This window comes from Fistularia commersonii, chromosome 25, assembly GCF_037954325.1.
Source record: "Fistularia commersonii isolate RoL2024-O1a breed Wild chromosome 25, RoL_Fcom_v1.0, whole genome shotgun sequence".
Lineage (NCBI taxonomy): Eukaryota > Metazoa > Chordata > Actinopteri > Syngnathiformes > Fistulariidae > Fistularia > Fistularia commersonii.
The window spans coordinates 1,558,756-1,584,841 of record NC_141308.1 but is presented as its reverse complement, the minus strand read 5'-3'; the positions used below and the strand labels follow the sequence as shown (position 1 = coordinate 1,584,841).

General features: G+C 39.7%; 2 protein-coding genes across 5 annotated transcripts in view; both read left to right on the top strand.

Moving 5' to 3' along the window:
- Window positions 1-535: 535 nt before the first annotated feature.
- Window positions 536-4,184, top strand: LOC147218786 (ras-related protein Rap-2b-like). Its single transcript, XM_086172711.1, has one exon. The coding sequence runs from the start codon at window positions 913-915 to the stop codon at window positions 1,459-1,461; it is 549 nt and encodes a 182-aa protein (XP_086028837.1). The 5' UTR covers window positions 536-912; the 3' UTR covers window positions 1,462-4,184.
- A 9,131-nt stretch (window positions 4,185-13,315) lies between these two features.
- Window positions 13,316-26,086, top strand: part of kcnab1b (potassium voltage-gated channel subfamily A regulatory beta subunit 1b) — a 33,771-nt gene continuing 21,000 nt past the window's right edge. The window contains exons 1-3 of one of the 4 annotated variants that reach the window (XM_086172993.1): window positions 13,496-13,608; window positions 17,538-17,816; window positions 18,458-18,934. In XM_086172993.1, the coding sequence (XP_086029119.1) occupies window positions 18,720-18,934 (215 nt within the window). In that variant the 5' untranslated portion in view covers window positions 13,496-13,608; window positions 17,538-17,816; window positions 18,458-18,719. Of the gene's footprint in view, window positions 13,609-17,537; window positions 17,821-18,457; window positions 18,935-26,086 lie in introns of all 4 variants that reach the window. The other 3 variants (XM_086172994.1, XM_086172995.1, XM_086172992.1) reach the window with 3 other exon arrangements.

The window sequence follows — 26,086 nt, the reverse complement described above, 5'->3', positions numbered from 1 at the left end:
GAGGCAGCGATCCCAGCATGCTAGCAATCCACTGCCTCACTCCAAGTTGCAGTATTTGAACAGTACATGTGAAAATCCAGCCATTTTGAATAAAAAAAAACAAACCTTTATAGTTCAAATCACTGATAAATATAACCTTTTAATTCTTTTTTTTAAATATTTTTCTCTTTCCAACATTGGCAAGTGAGGCACAGCCTCTCCTGCTAACTGCACCTCACTGATATATATATATATATATATATTTTATATAAAATGTATTTTTCAAGAGGGCAGTGTGATTTGGACTGAGGTTCAGTGGGTTGCAGGGTCTAACAGCCAGGGGAATCAAACAACAATAAACACTTGAAAAGTGCATTTTACAAGACACGCTGTGCTTTTAGCAGCTCAGGGGCATCTCGGTACGGGAAGTGCTCCGTTCGGTCTGCGTGACCTCTGCCCTCACGCAGACTTGCCCACGCAGACATGCCCACGCCTGGAGACCGCGAGCGGCGCCTTTAAGAAAACGGAACTGAGCCTCGCCGTTTGACGCGCCGAGGATGTGGGCAGGAAACGCCATGCAAAGAGAGCAGCCACGATCACGCTTCCCAGCATAGTTGCACAAGACGACGCGATCGTAGCAAAAAAATAAAAAAAATGTGCTGGGATCTACAAGGCTGATGTTTAGGATCGCTCGCTGTCCGCGGATCTGCCGTTTGAAAGGGCGCTCGGTGGATTTTCTCCGCCGGCGTGGGATTCGATAGCGAGCCGAGCGAGGGGGAAGGCTTCCCGGCCAGCTCGGGTTGAAAACATCGGGGCCGGTCAGCGGGTGGCGGAGAGGAGCCGTCGTCGCGGAAAAAGGAGGTGTCTGCTTCTCTTTTATTCTTTTGCTACTTCTCTGTATATCCTTATCGTTTTTCCTACCACTCCCTAGCCATGAGGGAGTACAAAGTGGTTGTTTTGGGGTCGGGCGGAGTCGGTAAATCTGCGCTGACGGTTCAGTTCGTGACCGGTTCCTTCATCGAGAAGTACGATCCGACGATAGAGGATTTCTACAGGAAGGAGATCGAGGTGGACTCGTCCCCGTCGGTGCTGGAGATCCTGGACACGGCCGGCACCGAGCAGTTCGCCTCCATGCGAGATCTCTACATCAAGAACGGCCAGGGCTTTATTTTGGTTTACAGCCTGGTCAACCAGCAGAGCTTCCAGGACATCAAGCCCATGAGAGACCAGATCATCCGGGTGAAGAGATACGAGAGGGTGCCCATGATCCTGGTGGGAAACAAGGTGGATCTGGAGGGGGAGAGAGAGGTCTCCTCCGGGGAAGGCAAGGCGCTGGCCCAGGACTGGAGCTGCCCCTTTATGGAAACGTCAGCCAAAAATAAAGGATCAGTAGACGAACTGTTCGCAGAGATAGTCAGACAGATGAACTATTCGACTGTTCCCAGCGGCGGAGACCAGTGCTGTTCTTGTGTTCTGCTCTAAAACACCCCACAAACTGTGCGTTTGGGCTTGCATCCCCCTCCCCTTCTTCGGCTGTTGTTGTTGTTTTGCTTTTGTTTTTCCAAAAAAAGTATTCTCTCACACCTGTTGTCTTATTGTTGCACGCGAACAAGCAGACGACAACAATCGAGTATGTAAAATTGTCTGGAAAAGTGTTTACATGGCAAAGTACTTGAATGTTCCAGGACTTTTTTATAGCTTTGTATATGACACTTTTCTGGAAATGTGCCTCATTGGGAATGTCTTACCGTGAAACCTAAGACATGTGTTTTACTGTTCTTTTTTTGGGAGGTTTGTTTTTATCATTTTGGGGTAAACTGTAAAAAAAAAAAAAAAAAAAAAAAAAATGTTTTAGTTGGTTTTACTTTGGGCTTGGTGGCGGTGGTAGTGAGGTTTGGTCAAATTCCCAGGCCAAGCTGGGATTGGTCAATTTTTTTTAGGATTTTCTGGCTGAAATATCTCTCAAAACGTATCAGTCACCGCCCGAGCCTTGCACAAGTTAGTCGAACACAAATTTGTCTCTGCAAAAAGATGCAGTGCAGAGTCCCCTGCATACATGCTGAATTTGAAGCTTTGAACTGTGGCGTTGCTACGCCAACACGACCCAGTCCTCCCCCCAGCCCCCCACTCTCCTCTCCGTTGTGGTGAAAGTGGATTTATCGTGGAACTTGCACTCAGCTGACGGTGTCTCTCCTCAGTGTGCACAAGCGAGGACCTTAGTGCATTGCTGTCGCTGCATGGGGAACGCTCCGACCCCATGTCAAGTGCCTTCCTAAGAAAACTCCTGTGACTGTGCCAACTGATGAGCCCTTCTTCTTCTTCTTCTTCTAATTCTTCTTCTTCTGCAGCGCGTCTTGATGGCAATCAGAACATTTCGATGTTTTTTTGGTTTCACTGGTGTCAGAGCCTCTTCCTGTTTTTTTTTTTTTTTTTTTGCTGTCAGGAAGCAAAGCTTGTGTTAGAATCAGGCCATTTCTCGAGGTACTATGGTCCATCAAGAACTACATTTAAAAAAAAATACAGACCTTGGACTTGGGCTTGTTTAATGGCAAGCTGTGTCGGCCTGTATTGTTTTTTTTTTTTGTTTGTTTGTTTTTCTCAAAATGTGACATTTTTGACTTGCCATAACTGTAATTCCACTTTTGGAATCTTCTGCCATTTTCTTGTCAGTTTGAAAGACTTCTAATACAAAACAAAATTTGGATGTAATGCTGTGTTCTGTGCTTGTCTCATACAATTTACACTGGCCAATTTGTTAGGTACAAGGTAAAGCTAATGCAGTATAATACTGGGGGTTATAACATACAGGGTTTTGTTTGTTTTGTTTTTTTATTAAATTGATTTAAGAAAAAGGGTCGGTTGTGTTTTGTCCATCCCAGCAGCGCAATCAAAACCTCTCCAACACAATCAAAGCAAACATCATAAACTCCATAGCTGAAGGTTTGATTGCATAGCTGGTGTTATAACGACTGTGATTAATAACGATTAATGATTTTGTCCTCAAAACAAGCCCAAGTTTTTTTTTGTTTTTTTTTTAGAAGATTTTCCTAACCTTGTATATGGTTATTTTCTGGTTTCTTGACCATTCTATGAAGGCGTCTGGGTTTTGGACATTTAAGAATATTTTCTATGAATCTGGGAAATGCTGCCGTTTTTGACAGATTTCTGAAATTTTACAAAAGAATTTAGATTCAAGGGGAAATGATTGATGAAAATAATCTTTAGCTGATGTATTATACTGCATTCATTGTAATTTGGTGTAGCTTAGTCTGCCTGGCTTCTAATTTTATATATACACATATATATATATGTCTATAGGTGTGTGTGTGTGTGTATATATGTATACATATATATGTGTTTGTGTGTGTGTATATATGTATATATATATGTATATATGTATTTGTATTTATTCATGTATGTATGGATATCTATGTGTGTGTGTGTGTTTGTATATGGGTGTATATATGTGTGTATATACATATATATGTGTGTGTGTGTGTGCGTGTATATATATATGTATGTATAAAACCTATACTTTTACATTTATCATAAATGTCATATGTTTTAGAAAAGTTGTGTAATTTATTGAAACAAATAATGATGATCATTTAAGTCCCAGTAGAAGCCAAACACTCTCTCTCTGTCTCTCCCAACTCTGTCTCTGTGTTTCACTCCGTGTTACTTTTTCACACGGCAAGTCTTGTTACCTTTAAGATATTATATATTTTGGACGATTATTGGAGAAAGAAAAGCCACATCACTGAGTAAAATCCCTTGCTTATTCTACAATCTCTTGTTTGAACTGGACTGTAACTTTTTGGATTTTTAGGTGTCATTGCTTGACACATTTAAAGATAATGAATAGCAAATTCTGCCTTATTATTTTTAGCCTTCATGAATTCTGTGTTGTAATCATACAGTCCATAGTTCGCATTAGGTACGTGTTGATGGGTTTGGTGGCCAAGGCGAAGAAAGTACGTCTCAGTACTGCTGTTTGGGTAGTCTGTAGTATTCCAAGTAAGTGTATTTAGGCGGGGAGAACCGTTTCCCTCTTCTCGCCACATGTTTTCTTGGCTACAAGGTGCAGGACAGAGAGAGCTTTTCATGTCTGCAGCCAAGTTCGATCAACCCTGCGTACTGTAGGCTGGGATTTGTTCAAGACTTCCTCAAACTGACCAATCAGCCATTGCCTAAAGTGTCTCCCTGACCACAGAATGTCAAGGTCGGATTATCAAATTCAATCTGAGGACAAACTCACACTATTCAGCTGCCATGTATGCGAAAGAGCTGCTTTTCTGACTCTGTTTTGCTTTTGGTCTTTACATTCAGAGGGAGCTGGGACTGTTGCTGAGCTTCCATCCATGCAATAGCCATCAGACACTGCATTGACATATTGTTGCTCTAATGCTGAGCTTCTTTCATGATATATTTTAAATCTCATAGTTGTGTTCACGCAGCAAAGTAGGCATGGTTAAAATCACAGGACATGTCAGGTTATTCAAGTGTTTTACCTTGGTGCAGCACTGATCTATATCTATCTATCTATCTATCTATCTATCTATCTCTATCTATCTCTATCTATCTCTATCTATCTCTATCTATCTCTATCTATCTCTATCTATCTCTATCTATCTCTATCTATCTATCTCTATCTATCTATCTATCTATCTATCTATCTATCTATCTATCTATCTATCTATCTATCTATCGTTTACTATACCACATAATACAACAGCAATGACTAAACAGTATTGTTGGTTGTTTTTTCCAAAATTCAAGTTTAATGTCCTTTTTGGGCTCATTCAGTGTGGATATACCCTGCTATTCAACCTGAATTTTACACACAGAAAGACTTTCCAAGATGTGACATTTTATATCATACAGTACTTGGTATAAATTATACATAAGTGAATCTCCAACGCTTGCTCATCTCCAACTAATCAACACCGACAGTAGGAAAGTGATTTTGTCATATCAAGATGAGAGATTAAATGCAGGCCTGGTCAATAGAGATTTCCTTTTGAGCCCCTATTAGCTTTAATATACAGTATTACAAGCTATATATGTACCTATGAAAATATGTATCTAGAGGGAGACATTTCTTCTCTTGTTTCTTTTTGTGCTAAACACTCATCAGATCATGTTCACACGTGATGCAACATGAATATCTGGAACATTTCCTTTTCTGAAGTCGCAATTGACATCCGTGTTGGATGAGTGTTTTGTGTGTTATATCTGCATTGCTTTGGATAAACCATGTGCACATTGATACACTGGGCTTTTGCAGCATGTGAAGGAAAGGAAGGGTGGATGATCAGGCACTTCCTGTGCTACATTAATTTCATCATTCTGAAATGTCGAAATATGCATTCAGTTCCTCTTAGCCTCATACAAATGAGATGCTTCAAGTGGTCAAGAGCTGTGCTTTGCTGATTTAAGTCATGCAGGCATGACTCCAGTTAATAGAAAATATACCTTCATTCTATTTAACCTGAGTGAAAGGTCAAACCCTTTCCAAACAAGTCTAAATGAAGCACCTGATAGCAACTGAACAGGAGAGAGAGTGTGAGAAAAGAATGAATTTATGTGTACGGGTTTGATGCACGCAGCGGCTCCGTATGATTAGATTTGAGCAAAGAAGCCAGCAGTATCATATGACATTTATTTCGTGGTCGCAGGTGGTTATCTACCAGCTGTTTGAACTTTTAGCCTGAGAAAAACATTTTCAAAGACATCGTGTTTTTTTTTTTTCCCCACCTACTGAAGAAACGTTCCCATGCTCTTCAAGGGTTTGTCATGGACATAATAATGTTTAAAAAAAAAAAAAATCAAACTAACAGCTGACAGGACACATTTAGTGCAACCCTAGCAATCGGGAGTTGTCTACTGTGGGAACATTTAATAGTACCAGTGTTTTGTTCTGTAAAAGCCTAATTCAGCCTGATATTGTAACTTTAGAGGTAAAATGTTTATCCTTGTGTGGAAAAATTATTTCAAACCCAAACAGTGTGTGTATGTTTTTAAAATATGGACTTGTGTTTGCAAGACAGTGACATTATAACACTTCCCTTTGTCATTTACATATTTGTTAACAAACATGAAAAACCCAGCTGGTTTGTGTACTGTTAATGGCCTTAAAAGTTCTGTGCGTATCACATAAAACCAAAATTTATAAAAGGGTTAATAATTTTGAGAAAGTCATTTTTGACCAAGATGCTTGGTTACAGTACTTACAATAAAGTGGTTTTACAATTTTGAGTTTCAGGTGTTTTGTCAAAAGCAAGACATAATGACACGAAGATGCAGTAAAAACCACAGAGATGAACTTGTTTCAGCTTGTTCTGATAAGCTGCAAAAGCATTTTTCTCTTAGTATGAAGGATCATATACTCTACGGGACAAATTTACATCAAATTTGCCATTGTTTAAATCAAAGATTTACCAAATGGACATTATTCTATTGAAAAGTCTAATCTAAAGATATTTTCGCCTTGCTGTCCATTTTGTTGTGTTCATAGGTATATGCTGGAAATTCAAAATCAGTCTTTTGTGGATGTAGTACAATGTTTATGAACCAAATTAAATTATTCTAGCTGCATTATGTCACTCTTGATGAGCAAGTTCATCTATGGGGTCACAGCCTCTTGGAAGGATGAGTAAATACAAAAATGCAAAAAGTTTAACTTGATCCAAAGCCTTACTGAATTTTCCATCTTTCCCCTTGAAGTTTGAACGCCCATCTGTCTTCATGACCCGAACTGAATTTATTTCTAAGATTATGAATCCTTCATAAAAAGGTGTTTTCATATCTCTTTTGAGTACCACATGCAACTTGCGCAGTTGAACAATTCACAGTAAATTAAATGAATACTTTATGAGCATAGCTTTCATGACTTCTCCTATTGTCACAGTCCAATTTTCAATAAGGTCACCTCTCGAAGGTCTCAGGTGTTGATGCAAAATCCCAAGCGGTGAGTCGGCAGCAGTTTTCCAGAAAGACTGCATTCTCTCTCAATCTCTCCTGGTGAACGATCCATCATTCCACCGAATCCCATTTAGTGCTCGCTCAACTGTAAACTGAGTATTTTTGTGTGTAATAATGAAAGAGCAAGGAAGCAGCAGCTCTCACTCTCATACATTTATTTATATAAAAAGTTTTTATATATATATATAAAAACTTTCTGCGTGAAGCCTGAGCTGACCCTCGTTTAGAAGATCTTACTGAACTACTACCTCAAATCAACCGTATGTTTTGCATTTAACTGATCTTTCTCTTTCAGTGAATTAAAGTCGTGTTACGTGTGCATGTTCCACACAGCATAGAGAACCACAAGCCCGAGGACCCGAACAGACTCATGATGTTGATCTTTCTATGCTTTCTGTGAGACATCATCGTCAGGGGAATTCCACGTCTCACGGATCTTGGCTCTCCTGCCAGATCTCACAGGTGAACGCTTAGAATAAACCTCACTCTATATGATGAATAATGAATCTATACCGCCCAACAGTCCAAATAGTTTGAGATATTTTCGTGATGCCGTGTACATTCTACAAGAGCTGCGCTCGCCCAAAATAAGTTGTTTCTGTTTTGTTTATTCTTAAATAAGAAGGGGAGCTGTGGTTCAGTTGATAGAACGGGTGTCTCTCCGATCAAAAGGTTGGTGATTCGATTCCCCCCTCAGGCAACCTTCCTAATTTCTGAAAGGTTTTCAACCTTGATGTCTCTGGGGTACTACTGATATTGTTGAAGTGTTATTTGATGCATTACTTTGTCATGTCCTAACAGTTTCCCTTTAAAAATATGCCAAATATAAAATTAAAAATTGCTGTACTATTAGAATGTGGTAATTTGCCCCGGACCTTATACCTCCTTAACATCCTTACTTTGAAAACCTAATCGGATCGGGTGTCAGTCAGACAATTAAGACCCTTATCTTTTTCTGCAATTTATATTTTTTATGATTTTATTCTCACTGACTTTACAACTGGCACCTGAATCTACATATAACACACAAAAAAGAAGCATCAATCTATCCATCTTCTGTCCGCCGCTTATCTGGGGTTTGGGTTACGGGGGCAGCGGCTGAAGCAGAGGGGTCCAGACTTCCTTCTCCCTGGCCACTTGGTCCAGCTCTTCTGGGGGAATCCCAAGGCATCCCCAGGCCAGCCTAGAGAAATAGTCCCTCCAGTGTGTCCTGCGTCATCCCCAGGGCCACCTCTGAGTCGGACGTGTCCGGAACGCCTCACCAGGGAGGAGTCCAGGAGGCATCCTGATCAGATGCTTGAGCCACCTCATCTGGCTCCTCTCCACATGAAGGGACAGCAAACAAGAAGTAGTTAAAAAAAAAAAAAAAGGATGGATATATAGCAGCACAGCTGTCAGCGCTTCTGCCTCACAGCATTAAATGCCCTGGTTGTATTCCCACAGGGGTTGTCTCTGTGTGGAGTTTGCTTGTTCTCCCTTCAGTTTTCTCCCACAGTCCAAAAAAATCCTGGAGATTAATTGGAATTATTTGGAAATTTGTGAATAAAAGAATGAACGGTTGTTCATTTACAATTGGCAATTGGATCCTGGTGGTACCCCACCTCTCTGCTGGGATAGACCCTGGGTGCAGGATAAACGAAGAACAAAATGTCACCAAAGCAGACAACATTTCAATGTCTGGGACAACTGAGTCTTATTAAACTCACACAAAGTATTTTCGTGGTGTCATTTTTACTTTACGTGGAGTTGTTTTTTCCCTCAAGCATTTGAAAGCACAATGTCAAATAGACAGGTAAAACAAATAATTGTGACTTCTGAACCTTTTAGGCCCATTCCCTTCCCGTCATGCTTGGGTCAGGACTCAGCACTTAAGCAGAGAAAAACAAGGCCTTTGGTCAGATGCCATTTGGCCTGAATGTTGCTTTTGGCCTCACTGAACACAGGAGATGCAGGGGGGAGCAGACTACTGCAGATTTATCCTATTATTCAATCCCCTTTGACTACCATTTCTGATTAGTATTAGTCCTGTTTTGTGAAACAAGAAATGTTCTTATTTTCAGTCACATATTGTAGGCGGCTACAAATATTATGGCATTGGTCAATGGGGAAGTCAGTACAAGAGGATGACGAACAGAGAGACAGACATTTTGTTCTGTCTGTGTGCACGAAGGCTCTGGCTATGAATTTTGTCTCGATAGAATTGGCTTTGACAAACAAAGTAGACCAAGATCATAATAAATGATAACAATTACAAGATGATATGTCAAAATGACCAGCGTGAAAGAGACATATCCCACTGATATTAAATAAAAGTCAAAGAAAAAAAAGCACTAAAACCCGTAGACATGATAGAAGCATCCACCAGTATGTAAATAACAAAATGGAGTCAGGGATCTCATAAAAAAGTTTTATCACTAAAACATTTATGTTACCGTAAAAATAAACAAATTATTTTGGGATAAGTGTAGGAAAAAAATGTAAGTGATGGCAAAAAGGTTGATGATTTATTTCTAAGCTCCTACAAAAGAACCGTAATTGTTCCTTGAGTTTTGGACCATGCTTGCAGTACGAGATAAAGATAACTCGTAATAACAAATCTGAAATCCCAAGTCACCATAGTTGGATATTTGCACAATTTCTCTTCTAATTTTGTTGGTATACAATGTTTGTTTTAAATTTAAAATTATCAAGAAGCCGAAAAATAATTGAAATGCAAGTGCAACAAATGGCATCAAGAGATAGATGACAGCATAAGTGACATAGTTAATGGGACATAGTATGTAATAGTCGTACATTATTTTTGCATTTGTTTTTGCAAATATTACAAAACAATACATGTTCCAGATTCCTCTTAAATAAATGGCTAAGCGTGTGAAAACAGGACAGGGCCTACATTCAGACCAAAATAATGTGTGAAAAGCAAAATTTGTGGCTGCGAGAATGACTAAGACAGCCGTTCTGAGACATCATTTAACACGTTCTCCCACACTGTCTGCAGTGTGATTGTCATCCGCCTCTAAATATTACATAAATTCTGTATCCTCATTGGGTTGACCAATGCAGGATGCAGGATTAATGCAGGACTATACTTGATTTTATTTTGACCAAAATGCTCCCACTGCTCTTACATGAAATTAGCCTGGCTGCTGTGTCGTCCTGTCAACAAATGAACAGACACAGACAGGCAATTATCAGGCAGAAAAGCGTAGAGAAAGATGGGGATAACATAGCTTTCTTTATTTTCCTATGAAATCTGTCCATTCCACTTTGATTCTGGTCGATGAAATGTAAACACCTGTAACCCGGCTTGGGTCTATAATGGGATTGTTATTGTATGGCTGTGAATCACCTAATGTAAATTTATTCTAGCCGTTGACCTATTCATTACAACCAATGATCATTGAAATGACTGATTATATTTATTTAAGTCGCCATGTTTTATTCCAACACCAGTGGTGATGTCTTCATACCCCCGGGGCAGGGGTCGGCAACCTTTAACACCCAAAGAGCCATTTGGACCCGGTTTCCATGGGAAAGAAAACACTGGGAGCTACAATTACTTCTTGACGTCTAAAATAAAGATACCATTGTATATATATAGTTTTTTATTACCTTTACAATTTGTATAAACAAGTGTGTAGTGTGTTGCTTCTGAAATTCACAAAGTACTACAGAGAAAATCAAATTTTATTTATATTTTGAACACATTGTGAACATTTTGAGGCCTTTGGGCTTTGAGCCTTGACCTGAATTTTAAAATAAATTGGGAAAAAACACTGTGTCAGCAAACACTGAAAAATAATTATTTGCAAAATATCTTCATAAATATCTATTTTACCTGGTTTATGGGACTTCTGCTCCTGAACTTCTGCACATAACATCTGCAAATGGGGTCTATACCGGCTGGCGGACGAACGGCTTCCGCAAGTGTGAATTTAGAATTAAAATTAAAAAAAGGAACTAACACAAGTAAAAACACTTCAATTAAATACTAGTTATTTATTTTCCCCAGCCACTCGGAGCCGCAGTGTACGGATGAAAGAGCCGCATGAGGCTCAGGAGCCGCGGGTTGCCGACCCCTGCCCTAGGGTATGCAGCTCCTCCATTATCTTTGCTGTCTGTCGTCAAGACTACTATCACTTTCAATATGATAAGATAATAATCAACTGAGAACTTTGATATCATGTTATACCACTTTTTGAGTAACCTCGTTCCTCTTGAAGGGTACAGTGGTCTGAATTTGATTTAATTGTGCTGGACTAACCCTAACCCAAGGAATGCAGCTATTATTTTCATTGTCAAACAGGCTGGAGTTTTGCCAAAGCCTTAATGAAGACCTTGTTCTCCAGTTCCAGCTGTGCATCGAAGCCACGTTTTGCTGTCTGGAAATGTTTCTAGATAGATGGTTGTGAATAGTCACCACATTCACCCCATCTTTCATCACTCGTAGACAACTTCTCCGGAGGGTGGATTGTGATGAGAGTGGCTGAAGTAATAGACTTTCTATTCAATACCTGAATAAGATAAATGCTCAGGTTCAGATGCAAACCAGGTTATATACAAATGTAAAATGTATCATCTTAAAAATGTGTATTTTTGTTGGGTAGTGTGGCCCTATGTTTGTTTAGACACTACTGAGGAGTGGTGTGATCAAGGTGTTACTAGGCGTGTAATTCTGAAACAAATCACACGGATACTCAAAATGCCACTGGGCTTGTGTACATTATTACATCTTAATTGGGGTTACTCAATAGACAATGAATGAATGACTGAATGAATAGACAAAAAGTGTGGCTGAAATTACAATGAAATAAAAGATGTCTGTATGGATGTTATCAATTAGGGTTTTCCTTTTGGATTAACTAGCAGTTTCTCTTGGCTCTCCTGCTTTGCCACCAGTTGTCCGAGAAATGGCTGTCGTCTCCCTGCTCTTGCTATAGCGAAAGATGGATCATCACTGGAAACATCACCAATAAATCCATCTTTTCCTGGATTTTTGGAAAATGTAGTGCAAAGATAATTCATTGAAAAAAAGTTGAGCGTGGTGTAAATGGTATGTATTTACTTAAATCTAAAAATAATAAAAAGCATATTTGCTGATATTTTTTTTTGCAGATATTTGCTTTAGACCGGCCACAGGATCTCATTTTTCATACAGTGTTACCTTGGCGTGTGCAGGAGTCCAACTGTATACATGTGTGGGTGATTCATTGTGGTCTTGGAGGAAAGTGATGAAAAAACCTCACATAACTAGAGACGGAAATAAATGGAACTGCATTTGCTTCTAACACTGTATAATGAGTAGGGGACAGAGTAGACACATGAAGGTGCTCTAAACACCCCAACATTCATCCAATATCTAGTCCTTTTATTCAGTCTGCATTCTACACGCGAATGAGTGATGTTTGTCCATGTGATAGTTTTGTATGGTTATGATGCATGTAACAAGTGAATAAAAGGTAAATATAGTTACATCCACTTCCATTTCAAGGCTACTTCAGAAGTTGTGATGGTAAATTCTATTCCTCTGTTTTATTGAGGTGGTATAGAGGCTGAAAATGTACAAATGTTTTCAACAAAGTTCTCAGGCCATTGCTGGCTTAACATACATCAATATTGATCTTTCTGGGCAATGCGCCTTCTCTGTCCAGAAGAGGGCAGAAACACACAAGGATGCAGGATAGAATAGAATTGAAAAGCATAGAATACAAAATGCACAATAACAACAACAACAACTATATTATAATACAATAATAATAATAATAATAATATGGATATGAATATGAATATAACATATGGCATAAAATGATACAACTTGTACCAAAACAAAAACACATTGTGAAAAAATGTCATGATTTGACACTCAAAATATACAGTTTATCAAAATTATATCTTTGATGAACTAGTTGCAGGCTATTGTCTCAATAACTAGATGGCTGCATTTCTGTGGGTTCATATTTTGTTCTTGGCAGATCCTTGCATTAGTATACTGTATACAACACATGTAATACAGAACTCTCACTCTGTTTGGCATGACTCCCAGAAAAGTGGGATTTGTCAATCATCTAAGAATACAGCTGACATCACAGGTATGGCATGCAGATATGCCCCCTGTTATCCTCTTTGAAACTGTAAATAATAGTGTGTTAATTTTACTTGTGTGCGCCTGGCTGTCAGTGTCTATGCCCGTATGCTTTTTTGACATCGAGAGAATGGCGTCATGACATTAGCTTGAATAATTCTCTCTTGGTGCCTCATGACCGGCATTGAATTGTGCTTACATGGAGATGTTGTCAGGCCAGATTCTCTCCAGCAGACTAAATATACTGAAAAGGATTTGCTAACAAAAGAAAGTGTTCTGTCGGCCTGTGGCAAGCTAGGTTGATCCATGTATCTCAAGGCAGCTTGCACTGAGATCCCTGTTCCCAGGCAAAGAGGAGGGCCAAAGCTTGATCGCTGTCCCAGTTCTATCCAGCAGAGGCAGGGGTCAGGTGCCAGGGTGTCCCCTTCAAGCCCCACCAGCTGCGTCCCAGGAAGCTTTGAGGCCGGTAGAGTTTTGGAGCAGAAGTATTTGGAGGAGCTTCTTCATGAACTTGGCCATTTTTTCCAGGCATCGTCCCCACCATGTTCCAGCATGGTGTACAGGTAGGACTCTGCTGGCGCGTGCATACACTTAAGAATCAAAATACAACAAATGCAAGCGGGAGCACCTCATATAATAGCGTGTACACAGATTGACTCCATATCATATGCCTTCCTTATGAATAACTTCATGTTTTTATGCAGTGTTCATTCAATACTGACCATAGTCCCAATCTATTAAAGTGAAACAGCAGCCTGTTTTGTCAACTGTCAGCTATTTTTTAAACTGCTTGAAGTAAGGATTAAATATTTACTCAGATTGCAGGGGCCCTGTCCTGTTAAATACCTAATACTTTCATCATCTTAGCTCTAATTCAGCATCAATAAGATGTGACGTGAAATGCTCGAAGCAACCTCAGACAGATTGCAATGTCTTTTGTGCATCCGGCAGGTTTCGGTAACATTGAGGGCTTTCGGATTTTAATAACTAATGAAGTAGATCCCCCATTTGAGAGGATCAAAGCAAAATAAGCTGGATATATTATTCAATGTAGTGACATTTTCATAATTTACAGTGTGGTCTCTCTGAAATGTGACTGTTTTTTGTCTTTTTTTTTTTTTTGCTTGTTTGTTTTTGTGAAATCACGCAAAGGGTGTAAATAGATGTGTGTATGTGTGCGGGCGGATGCTGGAGCTAGTGTTATTGATATTGCTGTTAAAGTGCTATTAGTATCGCTAGTGGTTCAGAGTGGGTTCTCCTACTCAACTAACTGGTCAATATTCTAGTTAAACATATCAGTCAGTTTACACGGGTCATAAGTAAATTCGATATAACGCTTTCCTGACTAAGATTATTGTTGGAACTTGTTTTATGCAAACTCATAAACCAGATCCTCTCCCCATGTTATTCAAAAAGGGCTATTATCCTCGACAAATTTCAGTCGGAATAAGCGAGCTCGTAAACCATTTGCCACGAGACTGAACACTGTGCAGGTACACCAACAGCAACACAGTCAATATAAAACACATGAACCTCCAAGACATTTGCCATTAGCAATAAACGGCTGCGCACGCATTTCACTCCATCATTCAACATCACAATGAAGCCATCTGCCTTCTACCTTCTGGGCAGACATATAAGGTCATCTGGCATCTGTAGTGACTGTCACAATAAAGATGTCAACATGAATCAGTGTCGGCTTGTGCACCGGATTCAAAACCTTGGATGAGCTTATACCAAAGGTGGACTGATATTAGGAAATCAAGAGTAGGTGATGATAATGAAAACAGTAGTTATGAGGGATTATGTTGTCCCCTGTTGTAGCTGTCTCACCACAAATCCTTGTTATCAGCATCGCATATCCTTATTCACGGTAGAATCTCAGGTTATTCCCACGAAGAGTAATAACAAAGTAGAATCTAAAGCGCAGCGTAGAGACTATGGGCTTGAGATTGAGAAAGCACAGTGCAAAGCTCACTGGCTATTTTGAGCAGAGAAAGAGAGAGGAGAGAAAGCAGCACAGGTTGGCACGGAGGAGATAACGGATGAACATGAGCAGATGAAAAAACAGACGGAGAAGGGCTGTTGCAGAGAGCGGGAGTGCTGCAGCAGAGGCAGTGACATCATTGACGGATTGGAAAGGTTTCCCTCTATAATTTCTCAGTTTTATAACAGGAGTATATTTCTATTGAGGGAAAGTGTCATTGATAAAACAAGTGCAGCGCATGCATCTAGAGGAAAAAATTGTTCAAATTTAAAAGAATGCAGAGCTTTGGTCCGGCACTGGCAAAAGTCAATGCAGGCTCAGCTGAAAAATGTTTCAAACCGCAAGAAATCGAAGGTCAGGTTAGAGGGCTTTCTCTCTTTCTTCCCTCTGCAGCTTCACAGTTGCATATTTATTTCAGCTTGTGATCCTGAAACTAAATTCTTGTACTGTTGCAACAGTTGTTCCAGATATTTTAATGGAACATTAAGCAAAGAAATTCGCCTCAGGGTAACAATGTTAATTCCCACTGAGGATTCCAGCAGAGAATGTAACAGCTTTTTTTTAATGCCTCTGAGTGACACACTTTGAAATTAGATTGACAGTGTGGGAGCTAAAGCCTCGATGATACTTGTGATATTCGAAGAATATTTGTCTGAATATGCTGATACCTCGCAAGAACATAGAAGAACCACACAGTGTCAGAGCAGTCACCCAGGAGAGGGGGGCTGTATCAAATATTAGGTTGGGGAAACTATTACCATATAATACTCTAGTATTGTTTTAAGGAGAATTATTTTATTTTTGTTATTTTACTCCTTTATTTGCTGTTGCACAATGCAACAGGATTGTAATCACACAATAGCAACGAATATAATTTAATGCATCGTAAAGGTTTATACAAACAGTGGTGGCGTTAAATTGAATAGCGCGTTGATTTGTTTTTGTTTCTCCGTTTTTTAATGGCAGTACATTGCTTTTGACTTTATTGTTTTTTTCTGAGTTTAAACACAAAAATAAGCCAAAATATGCTTAATATGTGATGGACTATTTTCTGACAGAAGTGGAGGTTGTAACATTCTTTGCTCAGAATAAGACTAAGGAAGCTGTTTAGATTGACAGCGGCAATTATTTTCCCTGAAATGGTCACACAAGGTACCATGGCCTTAAACGGACACTTTATTCATTTTGCACATCAAATGTTTTGTGGTTTTACAAGCACCTCTCCTTGGCAGCTGAATATGTCATACAGGTTCTTCTGTGGGAGACATTTTGTGAAGGAATACAATTTTAACTTTTCCAAAAGAGTAAAAGGACACCCCGTGATTTGTTCTCAGAACTTCACTCTGTACGAATATTTTTGAAAATCAATTTGAATTTCACCCCCTCAGCTATCTTAATTTAGAAAATTCCTCAAATTTAAAGTAGTTGTAATACTGAACGACAGGATTTCCTTTTCCATGCTTGTATTGTGTCCGCAGTCATCGTGAAATTATTTCATATATAAATTCCACAATATATGATCATCCTGTTTTATTCGGCATCAACACCAACAAGAGGTTGTCAGTATGTGCACTGTTTCTTTTAGAGTTATTAAAGATATCGCCCAGAAAAAAGTCAGAAATCAGGCATGGATAAAAGATTATCTGGCAATCCTTGGTGAATGCTGACATCCCCGCTAACCAAGAAACCCTCAATAATGTTGATACAGGCACTGATTTTTACAAGTGCCTACTACCATCAGATATAATCACAGGGATATAAATAAACTGTGCTAGCCTCAAGGTTTCAAAATCTTAAATGAAGCATGAAATCCTGTATTGTCACATTTCTGCTCAGTAGGGGGGGAAAAATAAGATGCAGCGCCTTCCTCAACTGCCTGCTTTTGGCTGTATTTCACAGTATCACTTCAAATGATGTGTATTTACCATCTGCTTTAGTGTCAGAATAGGCCCTGATTTTGTAAGCTTGAAATCAACTAAATATTTTTTTTCCAGTCACAAGTTATTTAAGGAATCTTCGAATGAAGAACACTCATTATGTAAATGCAAAAGGTAACTGCAGTGTAAAGAAGGCGTCAAGTGGGGGAAGTGCCTCATAAGTTTGCCACGGTCAAGTGAAGCCTCATTGTCAGGTTTGCACGTAAGATGCTGTAATCGACTACACTATACTACCTTAACATTTTGCCCGAAGCGTTGTCCGTAAATAAACGAACACAACTCACATCAACTCGCCTCAGCTCTTTTGATTTTCCATTCAGAACATAGCTCTCTCTCCCCTCTCTCTCTCTTAAGAGTGTGTGGCGCCATAGTGAAAACCACTGCAGTTCCTCCAGCCAGTCAGTCAGAGCCGGCAGCCTTTACACACACTGTCTCTCTCCCGCATTTAGCGCAGAACACGCACTGTTCACCGCATCTGTCCTCTTCTCCCCTGAAGTGAGGTGCCATGCATCCTTGTTTTCCCCCCTCCTTCTACTCCTCCTCTCTGCTTGTCTGGTACCATTTCAAGGTTCCTCTATCACATTCTTGCTGCAAAGCTGGGGACCATAAAAGGGGTTCGAGGGACTAGAGGACTTTCAAGACGGGGACAAAGCTGGTTCTTGCATCTGAGAAGAAGAAGCTGACGGGAAAAAAAACAAAAAACTGCTGCTCCTGATGGGATACGCATCGTTGTGGGACAACCGCTTGCTGCCGCTTGACTGGTCTCTCTTAAAGTTGCAGACGGGGACACGTCAACTAAAAATCCAATCTCGCTTCATCCCCGGCAGCCTGAGACTCTCAACTCAATGTGTGTAAGACCCGTTTGATTTAAACAAAAAAAAAAAATATCTGGCTTTAGTTTGCGTGCTTTGTGAATGTGCTGTGGCCCGATGACAGTGTACAATATGCATTTTTAAGTGTGCGCATTGCTGTAATAGCATGGGATTTGCTTTTAGAGTGAAGAGACTAGGATAGCGTGTTGAAAGTGTCAAAATTATATTGTGTAACGGCAGCGTCCCTCCTTTACTAAACTAGAAAGCTTAGCCAGGTAGAAGGTGAGAAAGACTTCCCACCCACGATAACTACTGGCAGCCGGCCATAAAACGAAAAACCAAAAACATCCGCTCAGACGTAAGAGAGAGGATGAAGCAGAAACAGAAAGATAAAGGACAAACTGGCTACTTGGCAAATCTATAAGATAAGGGAAACAGAAGTGAAGAAAAGATCAACTGTCATGTCCATAGAGTTCAGATATGTGACTTAAAGATAAACTGGATGGTTGACAAGACTGTTTATTTCTTACAGCATTGTTTCTGTTCATTCTTCTCTTTGTTTTAGTGTGGCATTTTTTACCCTTTTCCTAAAACATCCTAACCTCTTTACATTACTCATATGGTACCTCCTCGATTCCGCTCTTATCCCTCCATCTCCAACCTCTCGTATTTTCAGGTGGCGTCAGAGCATCATAGAATCCCTGTCTCGGCTCCTCACACACTGACCGGCACTGCATGACTGTTACATGAGCTCAAGATCTTCCTCTAAAAGAGCCCGAGTAATTTCATGCTTCCTCTTGGTTGCCTATGATTGCCGCACAAGATTAGGCAGCGCCGAGCAGACCCGGACCGCACCGTGGACTTTCGTCATCACAAAAGGACAACGAAAAAGTTTCGTCTCGGAGGAGCTCTCTTGGCTTTTGTAGCTTTTGACAGCCATGCAGGTGTCCTTTGCATGTACAGACCATGGGTTGAAGGCCCCGCGTAACGGCGAGCACACCAAGCAGAATGCCACCAGCCCCAACACGGCGAGCCAGGCCCGTGCCCGCTTTCGCACCGTGGCCCTGATAGCTCGCAGCCTGGGCTCCTTCACCCACCGCTACCACCACAACCTCAAGGAGTCTACAGCCAAGCTCACAGGGATGAAGTACCGGTATGTAGCTTGATGACAGTGGCTGTGTGAGAGAGAAGGCTTGTGTTTAGTTTGGTTCTCTCTGGCTCCTCTTTCAAAACTCATACATTTTAACAAAAGGACAAATTGTAAGAGAGGCAAGACTCCAAGAAAATAAAAAAGAGATATTATTTATTTACACTCAAAAAGCCATGTTGATGATAATGAGGTACGAGCTGTAACAGGTGATGAGTGGGATGATGTGTGAGTTTCTCTGTTAGGAGAAAGAGACAATTTTTCAAGAGCAAAATTTATTAGCAGCATTATATAATCATTTAATTAATTAAAAATAACCATGTTAAGAGTGAACTTGGTAAAGGACAATCTCATGGAGATGAAGATGATTGCGCTAATGTAAGTTGTGTATGTGTTTGATGGATGAAAGTAAATTCATGTCAGATGGCCTGCTATGATGCTGTACACACTGCAAAATGAATTGGTTGAGAATGCATTCTTTCCAAGATACCAACAAGATAGTTTGAGGTAGCGGTGGAAACTGAATTGCAAAGTGGTTAGAATCAATTCAGCACTCTATAGTAATTAAGACACCAATTTTCTTTAAAGATTTATGTATCAGTTTTATTGCTCAGTAAAGGCAGAGGTAACTGATTAGGATGATACTACGTATTACCTCTCTCGAATCGTGTTATAATTCAATTATTTTCCAACCGAGACAATAATGTTATACACATTTAAACCAGCAATTTTTCTTGCTTTCTCCTCGGGAAAATGTAACTGACTTTCTAGCTCAGGAGTGGGCAAACTACGGCCCACGGGCCACAGCCGGCCCGTTGGTCTTTTTAATCCGTCCCGCCAAAGATAGGTACAGATTTCATACTTGATGCGAATGATTGAATGATTGGGTCAATGAATGTGGGAGCTCGAACAGGAGATTTTTTCATTTTTGGAGCTACTTGAGAACACTTGAGAATTTTCCTGAGCTACATGACACAGATTGGCTTTGTGATTTAGCCTTTTCTGTGCACATACTGACACACATGAATGAGCTGGACGTGAAGCTACAAGGGAAAAACCCGATTTGTACATGAAATGCAAGTAAACATCAGAGCCTCTAAAACCAAGCTGGTTTTATTTTCAAAGCCAATGTCAGATGAGTTTGATATGTACTGTTAACAAATGCGTTTTTTATATATGTATCATATGTTGTGCTGATCCGGCCCGTTTGTCAAATTTTAAAAGTCAAAGTGTAAAAGTTTGCACACCCCTGGTCGAGCTGCTTCTTTTCTCCATTTCTGCATTATATACAAATTTGTGCTGTGAATATTTTGCACCATGCTGGAGATACCAACAGGAATATGTGCTCATTATAAAGCACTGGTACGGTCATAGGCCAAGGATTCTAATGGCTTTATCCATTTGAAAATCACATTTATACTGGAATCCCTTCATAACTGTCATCCCCAAATGGTGCGTACAACAATCAACCCTCATGTCATCTGCAATGAAATAACTAGCCAATAGATGAGTAGAATGATTATATAACACAAACACTGAAAAGTAACATTGACTAATATGACCTAAAATTTGTGCAACTATGAGAAAATCTTACGGGTTATCTGTGCCGAGGAAGGGCTGCAGATGATGTTGAAAAGTTTGGAGGTGAATCTGCTAATACACGCCAAAGTTTTGCTCATTTGCATCACATGGTTTATATGAATTCAAGCAAAATATTCTTTCATGAAATAAGCAGGAGATCTCGACAAAGATTCTGCACCTGCGCTCGTCATTATATGACCTGTGGTGCAGGATGGGTCTCATGATGTCATCCTGCATTCTGTTGCTGAACTCAATCGATGTGCATTCCCTTTAACCGGTGGGAGTTGACACTTCCCTGAACGAGCGCTGTTTTAATTTATTTAAGCCTGGAGATTGACAGCTTCTGTAATGACTATGGTGATCAGCTTCAAATTAACATTGAATGTTGCTTAAATTGAATGCATTTTATATGCACACTTTATAGCAAGAATGATGCTGCAAGAGACTTGAGGATCAAGGAGACAAAAGCGATTAACATGAGTATTCAATCAAATGGGATGGACAAATTAGCAACACAATTCCAAGGAAATTTTCATTCAGTATATTTAGCTAAAAATTGACAGAAAATTTCTCAGCTGATTTCGTTAATAAATAATATAACACTTCACAGCGTGGAAATTGTTAACATTCTTCCAAGGGTTTGTTCAGACCACCTGCAGTTCTTAATGGCTGCAACCATTTAGTACAAAGTGCAGCAGAGTTGTGCCAAAGAACTCTCCATGTGTCACTGAGTGGGAGTTAGAACAAACCTGTGCCAAGTAAACAAAGCTCTCTTATCACAGAGAGTGGGCTCTTGACCCAGGAGCAAAATAGTAGATTCTACCTCATACTGTTAAAACACAGGAGCAAATCAGGAGGAAAGACAGAGGGAGGATGATGGCTCAAGGACAAAAACAGTAAAAGAACTAAAACAGAGAAGATGAAAGATTGACATAAAAAGAAAATTGGGCCACATGGGTCATCTCACACAAAAGAAACAATTAGTGAAATCTGAGCAGATTGGATTGAGAGCAGCTAAATGTGATAAGCATCTGCTTGTCACACAATCTCATCACGTTTCCATAACAACACTGAAATGGCGAACTTGGGTCTGTTCAAACCACCAGACCACCTTGGCAACTCCATTGTGTTAACTGTTTCAGCTTATTCAGAGTATTGTCACCTCTAACTAAAACAAGGTTTTCTATAACGATTTTATTTTTTAATGTAATGTCTTTAAAACTTTTTGATGGCAGAAGTTACCCATGACACAGGAGTATCACTAAGCATTTGGCTTGTATAAAGCAAATGGTTTTTAATGTGTTACAGAAAAACGAACCAGAAAACAGTGTTTAACAAACCCATATTTTAACAAAAGTACCAAAAATATAAATAAATGATGAAAGCCCTTTATCTGCCCCATTGCCTGCTATCCCCTTGTTTGAAAAAAAAACAACCAAAACATCTGAGCCCAATTTCAGGTGATACCTCAGAATGTGACAGGGAATCTCATCCTCCTGAATCAAAGGAAACACCATGGCTAATTGTGTGATGTACAAGAGCACATTCTCTGCCAGATAGTTGTGGGTGTTAGCATTGATTAATTGCTTTTCATGTACGAATGTATGTATCTATGTATGTATGTATGTATGCGCACTCAATCTGTGTGGTATTGAGGCTCAGTGGGAGCATCTGAAGGCGTAGCAAGTTGAAGCAGATGATGTGGAGCGCAGAGTGAGAGAGAGAGCAGAAACTAATAATATCACTATCTGCAGCATTTGTAAGTTGTCATGGGAATCCAAAAAAAAAAACAATTCAAATAATGCTGCCCCCCCCTACTCGTGACATTTCAAGGCTGTTTGACCTTTTCTTTTCTTACAGATTAAATAAAAACTCCATAAATGTGCTATTAGTGTTTTCCCCAAATGGGTTCCACAAATTCTGATAGCCTTTGTTGGTGGTAGGAAGAGAGACAGGTCATGAAAACCTCAGTGGTCCTTGGGCTGCACAAGGGCATTGATAGTCCAGGAAATTCAGGGAAGATTGTGCTCGGTTGGTTCAACGCCGAGTTGCAGATGGGAATGCAAAAATCCCTTCTGTTGGGTCCTTCAGATTGAATGGCTAGCAGAGCGAGGCATCCTCTGTGTTTGCACATGTGTTATGAGTGAATGATTAATGTGCAGAATGCCACCACATGAAGCCAACAAATATGTCTGATACCAGTCTGTTTGATGTATTCCATACAATTTACTTTTGGAAGTTTCTAGAGAGCCTTATGTCCATTTTGTTCCTCCAAGTCACTGTAGAGGTACACGTTTGTGGGTGATTGTATTTCGCCCCTTGACTTGAATTAAAAGGTTTTCCCGCTAGTTTTCCTTTTACTCAGAAGCTACAAAACCCAATTCTTATGAGGGTGAGACGTTGTGTAAAAGATAAATCAAAACAGAATGCAATTATTCGCAGTTAGTTGAATCATTATCACTTTCAACCTGTAATCAACAAATACACTTGAAAGATAATGTATTTAATGTTCAAACTTACATTCAACCTAAAATATGCAAACCTACAAACCCCAATGCCAATTAAATTAGAACGTTGTGTAAAACATAAGTAAAAAAAGAATACAATGATTTGCAAACGAATTAATGAATTTCCCCAATGGGGATCAATAAAGTGTCCTCTTATCTTCAACCAATATTCAGTTGAATACACTCCAAAGATAATATATATATTGTTCAAACTGTTATAAGCTATTGTTTGTTTTTTTTAAATATTCACTCATTTTAAATTTGATGCATGCAACCCATTCCAAAAAGGCTGTAACATAGGCAACAAAAGACTGGTGCAGTTGAGGAATGCTCAAAAAACACCTGTTTGGAATATCCCACAGGTGAATTGGAAACATGTGCACATGGTAATTGGGTAAAAAGGAGCAACCCCAAAAGGCTTCGTTGTTCTCAAGCAAGGATGGGGCGAGAATCCCCACTTTGTGAACAACTGCGTGAGCAAGTGGTCCAAAAGTATAAGAACAACATTTCCCAATGTGCAATTGCAAGGAATTCAAGGATTCCATCATCTACAGTCCATAATATTGTCAAAAGATTAAGAGAATCTGGAAAAATCTAGGTAAAACCGAAAAACAATATTGAATCCCCTTGACCCCTGCATCTTTGTATAAAGGATATTGCCATGTGGGGTCAGGAACACTTCAGAAAACCATCGTCAGTTAATACAGTTCGTGGCTGCATCTATAAATGCAAGTTAAAACTGCACCATGCAAAGCAAAAGCCATACATCAACAAAACCCAGAAACGCCAGCAGCTTCTCCTGGCCTGAGCTCATCTGAAATGGACTGATGAGAATTGTAAAAGTGTGCTGTGGTCTGATGAGTCTCCTTTCCAAATTGTTTTTGGAAATAATGGACGTCATGTCCTCCGGGCCAAAGAGGAAAAGGACCATCTGGATTGTTATCAGTACAAAGTTCAAAAGCCAGCGTCTGTGACGGTACGGCGGTGTGCTTGTGCCCATGGCATGGGGAAGTTGCACATCTGTGAAGGCACCATTAATGCTGAAAGATACATACAGGTTTTGGAAGAGCATATGAGGGCATCCAAACAGCGTCTTATTTCAGCAAGACAAAGCCAAGCCACACTGTTGGCTTCATAGTAACACAGTGCAGGTATTAGACTGGCCTGTCTGCAGTCTAGACTCGTCTCCTATTGAAAATGTGTGGCTTATTATGAAGCATAAAATATGACAACGGAGACCCTAGACCGCTGAGCAACTGAAGTTGTACATAAAGCAAAAATGGGAAAGAATTCCACTTCCAAAGCTTAAACAATGAGCGTGCTCAGTTCCAAAAAACTTATTGGGTGTTGTGAGAAGGAAAGGTGATTCAGCACAGAGGTAAAAAAGCCCCTGTCCCAGGTTTTTTGGAACGTGTTGCAGTCATCAAATTCAAAATGAGTGACTATTTGCAAAAAAAAAAAAAACCAATAACTTATATCAGTTTGAACATTATATATGTTGTCTTTGGAGTGTATTCAACTGAATATTGGTTGAAAATAAGATGAAACTTTATTGATCCTCCATAGGGGAAATTCATTAATTCGTTTGCAAGTCATTGTATTCTTTTTTACTTTCGTTTTACACAACGTTCTAATTTATTGGAATTGGGGTTTGTAAGTTTGCATAACAGTTTTATTTCTTTTGGTTGTCCTTGCAAATATTTTATAGGTTTAATTTAATTTAATCTTAGTCATAATTCTTGAGGTTTTCTTTCCTCTTCTATATTTTGCTGCCCTGGATGGGATTAGCCTGTTGTGGGTAAGAACGTAATGATAAGTAATGATAAGATTGATGACTTTAATATACTGTAATTACCATGTATAGCACATTATTGCAGAGAAATGTGGGGCTATAGGAGGCACAACATCATACCCAGAAATAATATAATTTTAAATTATTTATAAAACATAAGGGGTGGCACAGTGGCACAGTGGTTAGCACTTTGGCCTCGCAGCAAAAAGGACCCTAGTTCAATTTTGACCAGGGGACCTTTCTGTGTGGATTTTGCATGTTCTCCCCATGTCTGCGTGGGTTTCCTCTAGGTTCTCAGGTATCCTCCCACAATCCAAAAACATGCGTTAATTTGAAAAAATTGGATAAATGAGTGAGTGAGTGAATGGTTGTTTATCCGTATATGTGGCCCTGGGATTGACTGGTGACCAGTCCAGGGCGTTCCCCGCCTCTCGATGGATGGAATAAAACATAAAAGTTTGAGACCAAATAAATATTGATTTTATTAAATGATTTGTATAGATATGTTTGACATAAAACTTAATCCGGTAAAGTCTCTGGAAAGGTGTTTTTATTTTTTTCCCAATCAATTTCCAGTGATACAGGAACGCCACAATTAAGGCTTGAAAAGTGTTGCAACCCCTGCATTAAACTCTCGCCTAGATCTCGGAGCAGCGTTATTATCATACAAAAAGTATTTTGTTTTTGTCGAGGCATTCACTTTATATAGTACCCTTGAGACGAATACATTGCAGATTATCTGAGCAACACAAATTATTTTCTGAGTCAGGACAAGGTATGCAGGTGCTCACATGGTTTAGGTTTATATGGGGGCTATTTTATCAGTTATAGCAAAGACAAACCTCTTCCTCTATCTACTCGTCCACAGAAAGATATCACTGATATATTCAACTGCTGCGGCACTTGTCTGTGTATGCCATCATTTATTATTAGCTGGGGATCTCTGTTGAATTTTTTTGGTGGAATATGTGTTTTTTGCATGTGTGTGCATAAATGCGTGTGCTTCCATTTACTTTACGCATGTCTGCACTCACTGAGCCCATTATCCTGTTCTCGCTCCGATAAACAGTTTGGCTGTGTGTATCCAGCACTCCAAACTGCTCTTTTTGCCCAATTTTACATAATCCATCACAAGTCCTCATCCCCCTTCAATGCTTTCTTCAGCTATGTTGTCGGCTGTTATGCAGTGATGTGGAGTTCTTACGATATTAGCCAGGGTGTTTCACAACAGGGGCCCTATGGCATAGAACTCTGCCTGAAGACCAGATGAAGCCCCAG